The sequence below is a fragment of the Camelus bactrianus genome, chromosome 22 (assembly GCF_048773025.1).
Source record: "Camelus bactrianus isolate YW-2024 breed Bactrian camel chromosome 22, ASM4877302v1, whole genome shotgun sequence".
In the NCBI taxonomy this organism is placed as follows: Eukaryota; Metazoa; Chordata; class Mammalia; order Artiodactyla; family Camelidae; genus Camelus; species Camelus bactrianus.
Genome location: NC_133560.1, coordinates 27737976 through 27756717, shown reverse-complemented (window position 1 = coordinate 27756717; position 18742 = coordinate 27737976). Strand labels below are relative to the sequence as shown.

The 18742-nt window shown below is 53.5% G+C and overlaps 1 protein-coding gene and 1 long non-coding RNA gene across 4 annotated transcripts in view; one reads left to right on the top strand and one right to left on the bottom strand.

Moving 5' to 3' along the window:
• Nucleotides 1-15413, bottom strand: part of MLLT1 (MLLT1 super elongation complex subunit) — a 56865-nt gene extending 41452 nt beyond the window's left edge. For 2 of the 3 annotated variants that reach the window (XM_074350970.1, XM_074350971.1), the window contains exons 1-2: nt 15235-15412; nt 5989-6169 (exon numbers count right to left, since the gene is read on the bottom strand). In XM_074350970.1, the coding sequence (XP_074207071.1) occupies nt 5989-6169; nt 15235-15246 (193 nt within the window). In that variant the 5' untranslated portion in view covers nt 15247-15412. Of the gene's footprint in view, nt 1-5988; nt 6170-15234 lie in introns of all 3 variants that reach the window. The other variant, XM_074350972.1, reaches the window with a different exon arrangement.
• On the top strand, nt 1058-8548 carry LOC123611768 (uncharacterized). The gene is made up of 3 exons (XR_006718860.2): nt 1058-4884; nt 4966-5164; nt 6988-8548. It is a non-coding gene; the product is annotated as an uncharacterized LOC123611768 (long non-coding RNA).
• Nucleotides 15414-18742: the final 3329 nt, after the last annotated feature.

The window sequence follows — 18742 nt, the reverse complement described above, 5'->3', positions numbered from 1 at the left end:
GCCCACCAATCACCCGAGGTCCCCAGGACACCTCAGTTCCTCCCTCTCCTGCAGCTTGCTGTCCCCAGCACCATAAAGTCTTCCTCTAAACATCTCTGGACCACACCTCCACCCGGCGCCTGTGCCTCCGCTCCAGGCCAGGCGCCGTGCCTCTCACGGGGGTCTCTGCCCAGCACCTCACCAGCTGGCCTGCTTCAGGCTCACTCGAGGCATCTTCTGCAGGCAGGATTGTTCTGAATCACAAATCCATGCCTCCTGATGGCTCCCCACTGCCCTCAGGACCGACTTCCAGCCCACTGAGGGGGCCTGCAAGTGCTCCATCACCTCCAGCCCCATCTCTTAACCGCCCAGCCTCAGGTCCTAAAACCCAGCCACACTCTCAGATCGCAGATCACCTCCTCCGGGGACCTATCTCTGAGCAGCAGCCCCTGCTCTGGGCACCCCCTCGCCCCCCACGCATCCTGCATGTCTCACTCACAGGACTTCTCCTGCTCACTGTGTCCATCTTCCTCAATCCTTCCTAAGCTCCTTCTCATTTAGTGTGACCTCCCCAGGGCCAGGACCAGGGCCAGACCTCTTGGAGACATTCAACAAACAGCTGTCAAATACTGCTGAGAGGGCCACATGTCATGCCTCTGTCAGGTCCTCTACTGAAGTCAGAGGCAGGTCCAGGAACAAGAAGTAATCTGGACAGGGAGGCCGGGTCATGGCCCATCTCTCCCCGGGTCTCTTGATCCTCTCTGAGCAGACTGAGCAAGGGGGTCTCTCCCGCTGCATGAACGCTTTCCCCAACCCCACCAACTGTGAGCGCACTGCAGTCTGCCCTCTGTGTCCAGACTCAGCACGAGGCCACACACCCAGCGGGCACCTGAATACTTGCTGAACAAATCTGCACATGGGAAGAGGAGTAGAAGCAGAGCAGGGAGGAAGGGCAGCCTGAGCTCACTGCACAACCCCCAACAGAGGGCGCAGGCGAGGGGGCGCCAGGGGGCTTGCCCGCACACCCCACCCCTGCACCCATCTCCTCCCCACCCACTCTCAGTCTAAATCCCTCAGCCATTAAGGCCCGCATCGGGGCACACCTCCTGACAAGAAAGGACCTGGTTTCCCTGGACTCTGACCTCTGGTCACTTACACCCGCTGAGGGCAGTTATCTTTCCAAGCATACGTGTCACCTCTGACCTTGATCACTCTGACAACAAACCCCTTCAAGGAAGGGACTCTACTGAGCGTTTCTCAATCTCTCTGAAGGCTTATCACACGACAGGCATTCCAAGACTGAAAAACATCTCATCCTTTCAGAGATGGGACAGAGGACAGGCTTCCAGACGTGGGAGACTGAGCAGATGCACTGGCCTGCTGTCCCCCCTCAGGGCCCACGGAAACCAAAGTGATCCCAATACGATACAAGATAACCAGCAGAGTAAAGAGGGGAGGGAGGTGATGTGAGCAGCCAAGAAATTTCTAGAAGGCAGAAGTAAGTGAGAGTGTGCCGGGCAAGGAACAGGAAGAGGAGGCGGCGGCACGGGTGCTGCAGGGCAGGCGGGAGCCTAGCCGGAGCCAGAGCCCTGGCAGGTGGGGGCTGTGGCATCCACAGGCCCCGTGGAGGGTGGCGTGGGGCTGGGAGAGGAAGACGGGGGTGACTAGTGGCGGGAACAACAGTCCTGGGGGTCCCTCCCGTCATCGCCCCCACCCTGGCACAGGCCGTTTCATCCTTCCTCTGGGAAATACAGATGGTTCCATGTCTTGCGAGAAAAGTCAACCATCTAGAGGAGGCGAAACCTTATCATGTAAAAACTGGACCCCAGAGTAAAGCCCTCCCCATTCAGGAAGTTTGGAGGCCGACCTCCCTAACCAGAAGCCCACTGGTAAACAGAACCCATCCTGCCCTAAACAGAGCACTCGATATGCAATCCCACCTGGAGGAAAGAGACCACAAGAGAACTTGGGAAAAAGAACGAAAAATAGAGCCAATGTCCTCAGATTCAACATGCCCAACAAATGAAAACAAGATACTTTTCAAAAGGAAAACTAAAGAATAAGAAAGGGCTCTTAGATATTACAAACATAGTACTTACAATTTTTTAATTCAACAGAAAGGTCAGAAAATAAAGTTGAGGAAATGTCCCAGAATGTAGAGCAAAAAGACATATTCTTTTAAAAAGGTGAGCCACGCAAAAAAACTCAGCAGATGAAACAACCATCAACAGTGGCTACTATTTATAAAACACCTACTGTGTGTCAGGCAGTATTCTTAGCACTTGGTACACTATAACTCATGTAATCCTTCCAACAACCTTATGAGGCAGATGCAACTGTTCCCACTTTACAGATGAAAAGATTTAATTGCAGAAAAGTTATATAATAAGCATCCTAGGAAGAGAAAACAGAAAATAAACAGATGGAAAGAAATTGTCAAAGAAATAGAAGAAGAAAACTTACAGAGCTAGAATGAAGGACACCAAGTGTCCAACATGCTGAACAAATAAAGAAAAAAGATCCCAGAAACAATGTCATAAAAAAAAATCCTGTATGTTTTCAGAGAAAAATCAAAAAACAAACAAACAAAAAACAGGTCACCTACAACAGAAGGAGAAACCAACAGCACTGGACTTCTCCAAAGACAACGAAGCAGTTCTTCGGAAGCTCTAAGTGATAGTAATTCTCAAACTAGACTATTATTCCCAACTAAACCTCCATTCAAGTGTGGGAGCAGGACAGCAGCACTTCAGATATATTGAGAGCCAGAGTTTACTCCCCACATACCATTCTTTTGAAACTGCTTCAGTAATTAATCTCTTGGGATATTTCCTGAGAAATTACCCAAGTAAGACAGGAAATAAACCAAAACATAGGGTAATAGGTAAATCCCCCCAGGATAATAGTAAAGTCCCACAGAGATGACTGAAGAAGCAGCCTTGAGAGGAGCCAGCTCTGATTAGAGGAGGAAGAGACCAGAATGAAATATCCAGAGGGGGAGAAACTCCACCGAATAAATGGAATGATGCAGAGGATGGGAAAAAGGCGAAGCACCTCTGATGAAGACACAACACAAGCGGGGAGAAGAAGCAAAGGGTGTTCACAAAGCCACGGGCCAAACATGAAGCAAAGTAAACAGGGCCAAACTTTAACCAAGGATGATACAAAGGGCCCATCTGACCTTGACGTGACCTTGAATGTTCTCCTTAGAGTGGCCCAGAGTTCACAGAGAGGATCCGGACCAGCCCAACAGAGGAGAGAGTCAATAGTCAGTGCCCTTTGCTGGCTGCCAACTTCTAGACTTAATCTCCAATCCTGGAGCAGAAGCCTCGAGATTTCCATTGAATAACCTTAACAATGTCAAGTGCAGCTCCCAGGAGGAGGGGTGTAAGGCCCAAGGTGCTCCTGCCCTTCTCTTCCCAGGTGGAAAGTCAGGAGACCTTGGCCAAAGTTGACAGCGCTGAAGAATCCATTTATTCACTCAACAAATATTTAGTCAGCACCTACTGTTTCCTTTCAGTGTCAGGGAAACAGCAGCAAACTGCATGGCAAGACGGGCGGTGGAGGGGGCGATGGACAAGATAGGTAAGTAATACATGTGACACTTCAGCACGATGCAGAGAAAAATATAACAGACAGAGGCTAAGAAGCACGCGGCTGTGTGGGTGTGTACTGAGCAGAGACAGGGCACGCGAGCCGGGCAGGTGAGGGCTCCCAGAAAGGGAGACAGAGCCTCCGTGGAAGGCCCGAAGGTAGGTGGGCTCACCTCACTCAGTCACAGAGACAGTGGCCGCAGAACATTATCACTTAACACGAGGAGAGGAGACTGTGGGTGAAAGAGGTCCCAGCTTAGGAGAAAGTCAAACCCTCTATGTTAATAAGTAAATAAAAAAAAAAACTTTCAATGTGAAAAATCTAGAAATAAGAAGCAAATGGGCTTCTACTGCTTTAAAGTGTTAAGGCAGGACATAACCCAGAAAGGACTAGAAAGGTTGCCCTAGGGCGGTTTCACTGCTGACGGAATGGGAGGTGGAAATGTCCCACCTGGCCCATCTCTGCTGGGTGTGTTACGGGTATAGATCTGATTTACAACATACTTTTTAAGCACATAAAGTATCATTTCAGAGGCTGGAGCAGAGTCCTGTAAGAAACTCACTGGCTCCTTCACCTGATCCATTTTTCCTTGACAACAGTGAGTAGGCGTTTACATTTGACAGGCGAAGCAGCTGCCCACTGTGTACAGGCTGCACGGACACACTGCAAACAAGCACGGTTCAGCTACTAACTTAAACTCTGAAGGCAAACTGACACTTCACAAGAGTGAGCTCCACTCAAAACCCGGTTTTCAGATACTGGGAGACTGAAGGATGTGCCATTTCCACGTGATCACAAACAGGTGCCTGGGCCTCTCTGGACCTCAGTTTCCACATCTACCTGGCTGGGATCCTGGGAGGCCCTGTGACACACAGCGGCCACGAGCACAGTACACGGCGCGGAGCGAGTACAGGACAAACAGACGCTATTAGTATTACTTTGAGCAGCTGCTTGGTGATGGAGCCGGAGGGGACGAAGATGAAATAAGCAGGTGGGTGGGAATCATCATCCTGGGCCCTCCCGGAAAGAGCAGGGTGAGGGAGGTGGAAAAGGAACTGGAGTGGCAGCTGCCTGAGAAAGCAGGCGCCCGGGCCAGGACAGGGCACTTGCAACTGCAGGCTCCCAGAACGAAGGGGCGTGGCCCAGAGCCAATAAAAACAGGCAGGCCCCGCCCACAGCGTGGCAGACTCCACCCCCAGCGCGCTCACGGGATTTAAGGCGCAGGCAGCTTAAGGCCCCTGGGCCTGCTTCCCCATCTGTAAAAGAGGGTTGTGGGGAGCAAGAAAACGGCTTCTTAGCAGGACAAGCCCGGTAAGTGGCATGTATTACTGTTACCAAGAGGTGCTTTACAGATATCTGCTATTGTCAGTAACCAGATCTGCTCTCTCCAAGGGGCTCAGAGAGGAAAGACGGAAAAGGGGAGAAGGTGAAGATTCAGGAAAGGAGAAACAAAGGAAAGGAACAGCTGAAAGCTGATGGAAGAAACCAAAAGCAAAAGAAATGGCTACTGAGCCACTTCGGAATCTTGACTGCCTTCCCTTCTGAACCAGGAGTTCCTACTTCGTAGCACTCGGGGTCTCCCTGTCAAACGGTAAGACGCTGGCTCGGCCTCCTTCCAACTATGGGTAGAGGGGTCAGGGGCCCAGCAGCAGCTCTCCCAGCCCTGAAGCACTTTTCTGGCAAACAGTCCTTCATTCCTTTATCTACACAACCACTGAAGAAATATTTATTGGAGCCTGTGAGGTGCCGGGCTTCAAGAGGTGAGGGGCCCGAATGATGAAAACAGCTGACATGCCCTGGCCCCCCAAGAGCTCACAGGACAGCCACAGACTTCACTCCAAATTCCCCGTCAACTTCCCCAGGCAGGGCTGTCCCGCCCCGCCCGCTGGGCAAGTTCCCGCCTCTGCCCGGCCAGACTGTGGCCACAGGGAACCCAGTTCTTTGTGGACCTCACAAACAAGGCTCTGTGCTTCACAGACGGCAGTCCGAGGGGGGGAGTGGGGAAGGAAGGCAGGAGCAACACAAGCGACTTTTCCAGTTTTTGCCCCCCATATCACAGCTTCTTGAAAAGGCATCTCTCGTCAAACATGGGCCCAGTAAGCTACGTCCTGATCACTCACCAGGCAGGCGTCTGCCACCCTCCCCACTCACTCCCTCCTCTGGATGCTTCTCAGCCCCTCGAGTCTAAGTAATGACAGTGGCAGACACTGTCACCACCTCTGCTGGGTTTCCTCACGGCAAGACCCACGGCTGAGAAGCAGGTGGAGGGCAGAGGCCTGTGGAGGATCAGAGCAGGGCTAGCCTGGCTGGTGGGCTCTCACCTTGTGCTGAGGGGCCGCACCCGGGGACAGGGTGACATGGGCCTTTCTGGGGACAGCGGAAGAGGTTGGTGCCAGCCGGGGCTGGGGCACTCACCGCGCTTGGGCTTGGGGAAGCTGTCGTGCAGCCGGAAGACCACCTTCTCCACGAAGTGCTGGATTTCACACTGCTCGGGACCGCGGACGAACACCATCCAGTCGTGCGTGAACCCCTCGGTGGTGGGCTTCTTGCGCAGTTGGGCGCGGTGTCCCAGCTCTAACTTGACCTGGACAGTGCACTGGGGGAGACAGAAGCAGGCACGGGGTCAGCGCAAAGCCGAGAGCAGGGCCTACAGAGCACAGGAAATGCAGGAACTCCCCAGACCCACCCAAAGCATGGGAAGAGCTCCCTGGGGGATGGGGCCTGTGTGAATGGCTTCCCACACTGGGTCCCTGCATCTCCTCCATCATCCTCCCCTTGCCCCTCCCCAGCCTGCCTCAGGGCCTTGGCACCTGTGGTTTCCTCTGCCTCAGATGATCTCCCCCAGGCCTTCTCAAAGCTGGCTCCTTCCTGTCACTGAGGTCTCAGCCTGACTGTCACCTCCTCAGGGAAGCCTTCACTGACCACCCAGTCTGAAAGCACCCCCTCATCACTCTTTATCACGCTGACTTCTCAGCATTTCCCACGATCGGAAATCATCCCCCTAATAGTTTTCTTGCTCTGCTCTTATGCTGGCGCATCAAAGGTGACTCTTGGTGCAGAGTATTAACCCTCACCATGATCTCCAGGAATACAACAGAGTGACCTGTAATGCAATTACGGTTGTCCCTCAGTATCCCTGGGGGACTAGTTCCCGACCCTGAGGATACCAAGATCCACGGGTGCTCAAGTCCCTTACATAAATGGCTTAGTGTTGGCATATAACCTGCGAACACCCTCCTGCACACTTTAAATCATCTCTGGGTTACTTATAAAACTGGTACAATGTAAATGCGAGGTGAGCAGTAAATACAGGTAAGTGCTATGTAAATAGTTGCTGCGACACTTTTAAGCAAATTCAAGTTTTGTTTCTTGGAACTTTGTGGAATTTTCTTCCTGAATATTTTCAATCCACAGTTGATTGAACCTGAGGAAGCAGACCCACAGATATGGAGGGCAGACTGTATACCTTGTTCTATGAGCGAGGAAACCAAGGCTCCACGAGGGAGCTGCCCAGCGGCACCAGCAAGGTGGCTCAGCTAGGGTGGGCCAAGCCCAGGTGTGTGTGTCACTCCCTCAGTCACTCTGCCATCCTGGCCAACCCACCCAAGTCCGTGATTAAAGTATTTTCATTCTCCGTTGTCCCACAGAGTCTTCTGGCGAACAGAGAGCCTTGGGGTCACCCGAGTCATCTGCATACACGCTGGCTTTCCGTTTTAAAATTAGAATAGTGGTTCACAGTGAGGCTGGGAGGCAGGCATGAAGCCACCTGGGGACAGGGGCTGTGGACCCGCAGCCTGGGCGGCCAGGCTCCTTTCCTTATGCCCGTGGATCCGAGGCAGCACACGCCAGCCCCACTCCACTCCACAAGCAGCCATAACACTTCAAAGCTCCCGTACCACCGAGGCTGGCCAAAGCCACTGTTAGGGACCTACTGCACACACCCACGCTGGTCTGTGAAATCCTCCCCAGACTTCACACAGATACAGCCTGACACCTAGTATCAAAGTCAACAATGTTACAAAGAAAGCACAGGCCAAGTGGACACTTGCTCCTAAGTGCTAAGATAACCAGGAGTGAGTCGGCCGGCGATGTGGATCCCACACCTCCCAGACCAGAAACCTCCCACTCGCGCTTTCCACCCTCCCTCTCACCACCTGGCCCCGGGCATCCCTGGGGCCACAGGCCCACCAGTACCCGCCTCTTCTGTGGAGCCAGAAACTCCATTCAGGCCCGGCCTCCTCTCGCTGCTCAGTCACCGCCGGGGACACAGGGCAGACAGATCCTATCGCTTGCCCAGCTTCAAAGTTTTTGATGGCTTGCTGCTCCCTCAGACTAAACTCCCCAGGCCTCAGCACACCTGCCGTCTCCCACCTGCGTCTCCTCCAGTATGAGATGCTCATTTTCACTCTCTTGCCAGAAATCGGAGAGGATCTTGCAGAGCCTGTGTAAATGTCACATACAGAAGGCCCCCCACCACACACACGTGTGTTCACACACAGAGAAGCTGTTGCTAAGTTGGTGGCTGGACTTCCAGGCATAGAACTGAGGAAGCACAGGAAACACACACCCCTCCACTCCAGCTCAGTCAGATGCTAGCCATCCTGGAACACCCCGGGCGTCCACTCCCGTCCACCTTCGTGCCCCTACCCTGCAGCCCAGGGTGCCCCATGCTGACGTCTTTGCTGACTGCAATTCCACTCGTCCCTTAAGCCCTGGCTGGGTGCTACTCTCTCCAGAGCCCTTTCTGACCGATCACCATACTGGGAACCAACCAGGCCTGGGGTCTCCAAAGCAGTCAATGTACAACCAACTCCATGGTGCCCACTTCATCCCGACCCTGCACCTCACCATCCACTGCTGTCTCCGGGGGCCACATCTCACTGTCCTTTTAACCTCTATGCTGGAACCATGCTGCACAAGGCATCAGCAACACTGAATTTAACTAAAGAGGCTTCCTAGATCAGTGAGTTCTAAGCAGTGCATTCCAAGAGGGAAGGGCCAAGATGACAGATAAGGACAAGGTGGTCCCTACATCTGGAAGAGCTGGCAAGAGACCATGGGTACTTAGCAAGCCAGCTGTGACATCAGGGCAGAGCTCCCCTCTGCCCGCACAGGATGACAGTCCCCATGAGGCTCCTAGGGAAAAGAACAGGGATCGCCGGGACCGGTCCACTGGTGGGAGGGGTGGGGACTGGGATGGAGCACTTAGATTGGACACAACAGAAATTGCAGCCCAGCACATGCAGGTGATGGGTTCGAGGACACAGCAGCTGAGTGAAGGTGTCCCAGCAATTGTGCACAGTCCAGGCTGAAGGCAGAAAAGGACAGGCAGACAACAACGAGCCCGCTGGGAGGCAACCAAAGGAAGTGGCTGGAAAAGAGGCCCGAAATGGGAGTACTGGGAGGACTCAGGGTGGATGGAGGTGAGACCAGGAGACCCAGGCAGCTGGGATGCTAGGATGCCTCGTGGTGGCTGGCCGGGTGGGCAGAGTGAGGAGTATGGGGACATTTGAGGGGAAACACTCACCAAAAACTACAGGTGAAGGACTGAGCGTCTGGATAAACACGTAATGTTCCAATCAATCACAAGCTTCTATCTGCAGAGCGATGTTTATGAACAACGTTCAAGATAAACAAACCCAAACAATATTTACATAAATCCGAATAGGCTGTAATCACCATATACACTTACAAGTGTGTAAAGAACTCTGTCTGCCCTTCTCTCAGACCTGTTTTCACACTGAGGAATCGGGAGACAATCCCTGGATTGCGGGGAGGGTTACAGGTGGAAAATCAGACACGCATAATCACAACAATACACTGGTACTTTAGAGTTAACCCTCAGGTGATGAGATGTCACCGCAGATCCTGCTGTTCACCAGCTCAGCCGCCTTCCCGGCATTTCTGATCACGTGGGGTTCCTACCCAGGGCACACGAGCGGCAGAGCAGCGATTGTGAAAGAAGGGAAGACCACAGTTCCATCCAAGGGGGAAAATGGAAGCGCCAAAAAGACGCTCTGGAGGCCAAAGTAAACAGGAAGGTTCTGAAGTGTGATGGGTAATCTTTGCAGCCGGCAGGCCGGGCCTAGAGCTCTGCCCAGGCGGCATCTCTGCCCCGGGGGCTGGTGCCAGCTCAGCCTTGACACCGCCCAGACCCCAGGTGCCAACAACTGCACACCGTGGGGCACTCAGGAGAGGCAGTCTCCCCCAAATGCTAGACTCTTCTAAGAATTAAAGATGGTGGAATAACACAGATTTGGGGACACTATATTTGAAAAGAAATCACTGATTCAGTAAGACATTCAAGCTACACTGAGCCGGAGGCAAGCAAAGCTGAGCCCCCACCAACTATTTTGACTTGTCAAGTCCCGGTAATTTATTACACGGCTCAGCCAATTCCACCTCTGAGGGTTCTCCCCCCTTCTTCTGACTCCACCTGGACTCCTCCTCCGTCCATCAGAACCAAAGGACTGAAGCAGATCAGCGAGCTGTTTCTCCAGAAGGGCGCCTGGCTCGGGAGGCTCACTGCCGGCTGGGTTAGTAAGCTCATGGCTGTCTTGGAGTGATGAGTCTCACCTGTCCCGTGCTGCTGGGAGGCACTCGGCAGAACCTTCAGAGTGGACGGCAGGAAGTGGCACCCAGGGCCCGGCCTCAGTCACCACCACATCCCAGCATTTGGGGGCCACTTCGCCACCCACGCCCAGAACAAAGGGGAACATTCCAGGCCTGCTCTGGAAAGAGTTAACCATTTTAATTCTGAAAAATCATCCCTAAGACCTGCAACAGAGATGAAGCGGAGACTCGAGGGCTCCAAGGGCCATCTGGGGACAGTTACGTCTCGGCTGAGGGCCCCAGCCGGACACTGCCCCCTCTCCAGGCCAGCTGGCAGCAGGCAGTTTGAATCCAAGGGCCAGAATCCTAAGTCCTGCAAGCCAGGAAAACGGACCCCAGAGGGCGGCTTCCCGGCCACTTCTTCAGGAAGGAGCACAGCTCCCTCCAGGTATGGAGGGGGTGGGGGAGTGGAGACAGAAAGCCAGCCTGGGGCCAACAGCAACTCCCTCCCCAAAGTCCTTTCTTTCTCAGATCCTTCTGGCTCCTGGCCTCAGCCTGGCCCCAGAAGGCAGGTCTTTAACTAGTGAGTGCATCCGTAAGACTTCCCCAGATCTTCTGGTGGGAATTCACTTCAACAGATGCCCTTTCCTCTGGGAATTTGCACTTCACCAAGTGGCATAATTATGCCTGAAATTTGGCTACTGCATCTAATTCCCTCAGATGCTACAATCCCTCCCCTCCCCTCCCAGGAGGGGAAAGCACTGAAAAGTCTTTTCCCTCATCAGCCTGAATTGATTCTGCCAAGTCCAACTGTACCCAGCCTGGGGAGCAGCCACTGAATCAGAATGTGAGAAAGACGGCGAACGGACAGATGTCCCTCCATGACAATCCTCTCAAGTGAGGACTGCCTGCCCAGGGTCAGGACCCTCTCATGACAGTGGCAGGAGACCCTGGTCCTCTAAAGGCTAGCACACAGGGGCTGGTGGTCTGCCCTGCAACCTCTTCTGCCTCCATCCAGCCTCATTCCTTTGACCCAAGGCACAAGATTAATGACAAAGGGACAAGAAAGGGCTCAATGAACGTGTCACTGGAAAGTCTCCAAGGATAAGTGTATAGCCCATGAGGATATGTACACCCACCCACAGTCCTTAGAGCTGTCAGGCTGCTGGGAAGCCTGACCCTCCCCAGGTCTGGCACAGGATGTATACTAAACATGCAGGGAACGCCCACAGATGTGCAGCGGATGCACACACAGCTGACGTGAGGCTGTCTCCAGATCTCCAGGAAGCAGTTTTGGGAGATTTTGAACACGAACAACCCCAATAAAGGCATCTGTCACCAGGCCAGGTGGGCCTGGTGACAGAGGGAGTGATTCCTTCTATTTAACCAACAGTCGGTGAGGCCAAGTGCAAACCTTTGCATTAGAAACTATGACGGACATAAAAGAGATCAGGACTCTGGTTCCCACTCTCAAGTACTTCACAACGTACTTTCCAATTTTAAAACCTGGAGGCTCGACTTTCCAGGTGATAGTTGCAGAGCTGGGTGGGGGAGGAGCCCGTCACCCATGTTGGTGCTCTGCACCCCTCCAATGTTCTCTCTGCAAGGTCAGGGAAAGAGCGAGAGCTACCTGAGCACCCCACCGGGCCTCAGTCCCTCGTGGGGCCTTCCTGGGCCCGCATTTCCGCATCTGTAAAATGGACCCTCACTGTTAGAAACAAGCCTCCCTTCCAGAGCAACAGAGTATGGCCACAGGGAGCTGTCCCCAAACCCAAACCTAGGAGAGCCTTCTGAAAAGTCAGCAAGCTCAGTACAACTGTGGTTCAGCTGGTCGGCCGCCCACCTCGGGAACCGGGCCCGATGGTTCTGTGAAGGGAGGACTCCCTGGTCCTTTGGGAAGAGGACCTCCCAGATGCTGACACCACTTCCAGCTCCTTAGGCGACCCCTGCCCCATCCTCCTTTCCCATCTTTCCAGCATCTTCTCCGTCTGCAACCACACCCATTCCCTCCCCACCATCTTTAGAGATAAACCACATGCCTCCCAGTCATGACCCCTGAGTGAGCAAAGACCTGCCCCTGCAAATACATCATCCCTCCCCCCCACAAAAAATACAAATCTCAAGAGGTGGGGGACTCAAACAGGTGGGGTACGGTCAGAGCAAAAGGAACCAGAAGGAGTTTCTCCTGGGAGCCCAGAGCAAAATGCGAAATCCCCCTTCTCAGCTGGACCTGAAAGTTCTAGAGAATATAACAGGAAGGGAAAGAGAACCAGAGCCTCCCAAAGCAAGCAGGCCCTCAGGGGAAAGCCCTGTTAGTCCCCATCACACCGAGGCTGTTCTAGTCTTGGGGCACCGGGGGAGGAAAGAGAGGCTGATTCAAAGCATTATTCTCACACCAGAAGTCACGCTGGACCACTTACAGCCCGCTCACCTGTTGGGACAAAAGACACCATTCTCTCCTGTCTCCCCAGGGGCTGCTGTCCCTGTGAGGAAGGGACACAGTTCCTGGGCCTCTCCCAAATTTGCATGAAAACACAGCCAGGGATGGAGAATCAGACTATGGGGCGGCACATACTTTCCTTTGGGGACAGGTTTCACTTGCAAACATGTGTGCAGAGATCCAGACCAGCGCTGACCTGCGGACCTGCTGCCTCGGTAGAAATGCGCTCTCTGCGCTGACCCATAATGTGGCTGGCACCTCAGTAGTGGTGACTCCCGGGCCCTTAAAATGTGGCCAGTGCGACTGAAGAACTGACTTTCTCATTCGGGTCCGTTTAAGTTGAAACAGTCATGAGTGCTTGAGGCTGTCGCACCGGGTGGCGGCGAGGTCGCTCTCTGGCCCTGGGTGCTCACCACCTCTGCAAGGCCACCGTTTCCCTCTGTCCCAGACCAAGACCACCAACTCTTCTCACCGCTCCATGTACAGGAATGACAACTGCCCAGAGAGCCAGGGCCCAACACATCACAACAGGGATGGACACACCTGGGCCTAAGACATGTCCCCGGGGGACCAGAGGGTGGGCCGAGAGGCAGGAGCCACATTCTAGGCCTGCGTGGTGCCCAATGAGACTTTCCCAGAGGTGGGCTTAGTTAAAAGTGGACACTGAAGGTACATCTCATTTTCTTTCTTAATACAGATCGGAAGCAACAAGCTCTGCCCCTTCAAGGGAAATGAACTCACACCACACCACCATTCAACTGTCATAAACGATTCCTTACCTCTCAAAAGAAAGGTACAATACCAAGGCTAAAAGGGAAGGAAATCATGGCAAGAGGGCGCCACAAGCACAGGCCTCAGCGATCCACGGGTAGCTGGACTGGGCAGGGGGGAGGTCTCCGTCCCCCACCCCTGAAACCCGACTGCCACACAGCACCTTACCAGACAGAGCCGCCTGAGTGGCGCCAGCAGCCAGGGACGCCCCAACCTGCCCTCACTTACGGTGGGGATTTCACTTGCCACCCCCACAGCCCCATACCGCCTTTCCTGGCCCCACGCCCCTGGGAGCCAGAGGCAGCAAGGGAGGATGAAGAAATAAATGATCCAATCTTGGGGGCCAAAATGGTCCTGGGCCTCAGGAGGGGAAGGGGCTTGGGGACCCAAGAGGAAACAGCACAGAGCTGGTGAAGGAGGGACCGGGGGTGGAGGGTGGGCAGAACAGCCTTAGGTTCACCAGGATTAGCTCCAGGTTTCCAGATCAAAGGGAGAGGGGCTGTGGGGAGAGTTGACGGAGGCTGGAGAACATCTTGGGTTTGCAGCAAGGACTTCGATGGAGGCTCCAAGATGCTGGGGAAGGCAGAGAAAATGAGGTGTGTTGAGGGGAGAGGGTAGTGGGTCACAGTCTCAGCATCGGACTGGGGGATGCTGGGAGGAAGCAGGTGATCCTAAACATAAGGAGAGAGGCATAGGGGTTCTGGAGAGACTGCGCCTCACTGAAGGGAGGATAACTGAAGTTAAAGGAACTAGACTGAGAAAATCTGGACTGTGGGAAAATGTGGGGAAGCATAAACCAGGGTCACGGGTGCAAAGAAGGCCCAAGTTGAGGGAGTGAAGCATTTGGTGTCTGCAGTGTGTGTGGGCTCCAAGGCAGAGCAGAAATTGTCCCTGGGCCCGGTCAAAGAGGAGAGGGTCTGAAGGTGAAGAGACAGCCCCCTGAGGCCCTGGGGTCCACGGGAGAGTGGCTAGGGCTGAAACCAGAGGGGGCTGAGGCAGCAGGGTAGGTCAAAGGAATCTGAGGAAGCCAGGCCCAGGTCCAAAAAGGCGGATGCTCAACGCAGGCCTGGGTCCTGGTGGGAAAAGACCCAGGACCCCGCCAGGGTTTGAGGAGAAACAGGCGCTCAGGTTGAGGCAGGATCAGAGGGAACAGAGGGCACAGGCCTGAAAGAGGATGACGGGAAAGGTTAGGGTGGGCCTGAGTCTGTGGGAGGAGGAGGCTTCAGACTGAGGTCCCAGGAGTTCTGGGAGAGCTCAAACCCCAGCAGAGGTCAAATGTAGAGAAGAGGCGGCAGGCTGAGGGCTCATGGAGTTTGAGGAGACTCAGGGCCAAGGATCCAGAGGGGGAAGGAGACACCAACCGGTTCTGGATTTAGAGAGGAAAAGGGGTATAGGTCGGATCTGAGGGATCCCCGGGGGGTCTGCGGGGACTCAAGACTAGGCCAGGGTCCCGAGGGATGTCCCGGGGGGCTCTATGTCGGGCTGGAGTCACAAGAGGAGTCCCAGGGGGGTCTGGGCCCGGCCGGGGTCTCAAGAAACGAACGGGGTCTCTGGGCTGAAGTGGGGTCACAAGGGGCGTCCCACGAAGGTATGGGCCAGACCGGGCTTCCAAGGGGCGTCCCAGGGGACTCTGGGCAGCTGGGGGCCGGGATTCCCAGCGAAGTCCGCGGCGCTCCGCCCCGGCGGGGGTCGCGGATGGGGGAGGGGCGCCCCCGCCCCACATAAAGGCCCGGGGAGCGAAGGGCGCGCACAAAGCGGGGCGGGCGGGCGCCGAGCTGAGGCGGGGAGGCCGGACCGAGGAGGGCCGGGCCGGGCGGGCGGGGAAGGGAGGGAGGGAAGGAGGGAGGGGACCGGGGGTGCGGCGCGGGCTGCGCTGGGGCGGCGCGGCCGTTCCTCACCTGATTGTCCATGGCTGGCGCCCCGCCCCGCCCCCGGGCCCCGCGTCGCTCGCCGCCGCCGCCGCCGCCGCCGCTCAGCGCCTCTCCGCCGCCCTCATTGTCTGTCAGGCGCCGCCGCCGCCGCCGCCGCTCCCGGCCGCCCGCCCCGCGGAACCGGAAACCACCGCCAGCCCGGGTCGCTCACCGACCGCGGGCCCCCGCCACCGACTCGGGCCCGCCGCCCCGACTGCCAGCCGGCTGGGCCAATCGGCGGCGCGGACGGCCGCTCGTGGGGCGAGACTTCCGATCTGGCGGGGGCCTGCCGGGCTGCGGTCGGAGGGACGAAGCCCGCAGCCAATGGGAGGCCAGGACGGGAGGGGCGGGAGGAGGGAGGGAGGGAGGCGCGAGGCGAGCCCAGCAGAGGGGAGCGCGAGGTGTGCGCCGCACGTGGAGGGGGGCGGGGGCGGGACGGGCGCGCCGCGCCTGCGCATTGCTGCCCACAGGGGCGCTGCCTAGTAGTCAGAGCATCCCGGGGCGCCTCCCCGGGCCGGAGCTGAGGTGGCGGGTTAGAGCTCTAGGGAAGAATCCCCTGGGACACTTTTGTTTCCTGGCCACGTGTTGCTACTGTGTGATGGAATGAACCCTGGGCTCTGGAACTGCAGATTATTTTTCCAATCCTGGATCTGCACCATGGCCCGCCCGGTCAACTCCCTTCTTCCCCTGAGTCTCGGTTTGCATCTGTAAAATGGAGACAAACACAGTACGGTGTGATGCTAGTCCACGTTAATCCGAATGCTACACATTCGAAATCTACATTGACATAACTAAGAAGTTCACCATCAGGAAATTTATCATGCTAATCCCTCCAAAAACCGGTTTTTAGTTTACTCATGTTGATACACTTCACCACGACTTGTAAACTGTATTTAGATCGGACGTAAACATATCGCCCCATCTTTTTCAGGATCCTGCAAGCCACTTGTCTCTTGGACATTGGAACTTCTGCCTTTGATTTGAGGTCCCCTGAGTAGTTGTTTTTAAATCCTTTCTTATAACTAAAAATTAGGGTTTTCTACCTGGGTGTTTTTTCCCCCCTCCATTTCTGATGCAAGTATCAGCCAAGTATTCATTAGGTTGTGTGGCTGGTTGCTTTGCTCTGAAGAACAGCGCTAGAAAATCAGTAACTTTGGAATGGAAAGAAGTCCAGACAAAACTCTGAAGACCAGATCGCTGTCTCAGTACAGAGCAACACGGTACCTTTTCATCTAGGGCGGTTCGAGCTGGTGCGTGGGTTGGGGGTGGGGGTGGGCAGAGATTGGAGCTCATGCTGAGAAAATAAGCAGCAATTCTAATGTGAGTACAACCTCATTTTTTTTTTTTAATCCTATAACTGGATATAAGTAGATCAGCGGTTCTAAGTGGATCTTGAAACAGCAGGTTCAGCATCTCTAGGAGCTTTGTTAGAAATGCGAATTCTGGTCTCCTGGTCTACGGAATCAGAAACCGGGTGTATGGCCAGCTTGGGAAGAGGGGTGCAGCAATTTGTCTCTGAAGGAAGCTTTCCATGAAGACCCTTTAAATCTACAATTGCTGGGAAGAGGAGCTTCAGGAACTCAGCCTCCTCCCCCTCACTTAAACGGGAAATTAGCCTTAGGTTACATTCTGAATTGTTGAGGGTTTTCAAAACTGCATCCCCTGAACTCCCACTAGATCAGGTGTAACCCTCTGGGCATCAGAGAGAATTATAGGGAAATAACCTAAGTGTCCAAAAATGGATGTATGTATAAAAAAATGTGTTCCATCCATCCAAAGGAGTAGTATTCAGCCTTAAAAGGGAAGGAAATTCTGACACCTACAACACGGATGAACCTTGAGGACCTTATGCTTATTGAAATAAGCCAGACACAAAAGGACAAGTGCTATATAATTCCATGTCTATGAGGTCCCTAGAGGAGTCAGATTCATAGAGACAGAAAGTAGGATGGTGAGGCCAGGGGCTGGGGGAGGGGGAGGGGAGGGGGAGTCCCTGTTTAATGGAGACAGAGTTTCAGTTTAGGAAGATGAGAAAGTCCTGGAGATGCGTTGTGGAAATGGTTGCCTGACAGTGTGAATGTACTTCATACCACAAAACTATGCACTTAAAAATGGTTAAAATGGCAAATGTTATATACTTTTTTACCACAATAAAAAAGTGGGTCATTTGACACAGTGAACATATAAATATACATGAGTCTATAATGATATTGGAACAACAACAAAGCATATGTTTCACCTTTGAAGGTGACAGTTGTATGAACTCCTTGCGTAGCAAGCCTTTACAGCATGAAACCAGCCCAAGTTGATGAGAAAAGAAAGCCCTTCTTATGGAGAGATGCCAGCCAATAACATTGAAAAGAGAACAGAGAAGTCGCTATTTTATACCCCCTGATGAACTAATCGTTGCAGACACCAGTCATCAATGGATGCCCAAGCCATTAACCGAAAGGTTGATAGAGGACTGGATACTATTGTGTCCACCAACGATCTCCTCCCAGATTTCCTACCAGATACAAAATAACTTGACCGTGGAAACATCATACCACGGCCCCCTTGGTTTGGTGACCCCTTTCAGCGGCACCGCAGTAGGACAAGCAGATGATGGGCTCCTGCTAGGGTGTAATGGGAAACACACAAAACCAAAAACAAAGTGTTCTTGCCCCCAAAGTTTAAGTCTAATCTAATTATACCTTTAGTTCCAGTTTATGGCAGGAACACAAGGGATAGAGGACCATGGGAGAAGACACTGTGGAAAGCAATCAGACAAATCCAGAAGGTGGAACTCTCAGCAGCCTGGCTTCCCAGGGTCAACGGGATATACGGAAAGAAATGAGAACAGCCCAGAGTTCAAAGAGATGATGTCACAACCAATTGCAGTGTAAGGTCCTTCAATGGAGCTGGGGTTTGAACAAACCAGCTGGGTCAACTGGGGGAATCTGAACTTAAATTATATTAGATTATACTGAAATTCGTATTTGGTTGGGTGTAATAATGGTATTACAGTTGTGTAGAAAAAATGTCCTTATTGTTTAGCGATGCATAGGGGTGAGATGCCGCCTTTAACTTGCCTTTACGGGAACCCTCCTATGCTGTTGGTGGGAATGTAGTTTGATGCAGCCATTAGGGAAACCAGTATGGAGATTCCTTTAAAAACTAAAAATAGAGTTACCAGATGATCCAGCAATCCCACCCCTGGGCATATATCCAGAGGAAACTCTAACTCGAGAAGATACACACACCCCAATGTTCACAGCAGCACTATATACAATAGCCAAGACATGGAAGCAACATAAACCTCCATCAACAGATGACTGGATAAAGAAATTGTGGTGTAAATATATGTACAATGGAATACTACTCACCAATAAAAAAAGAATAAAGTAATGCCATTTGCAGCAACATGGATGGACCTGGAAATTATCATACTAAGTGAAGCAAGTCAGATAGAGCAAGACAAATACCATATGATATTGCTTATATGTGGAATCTAAAA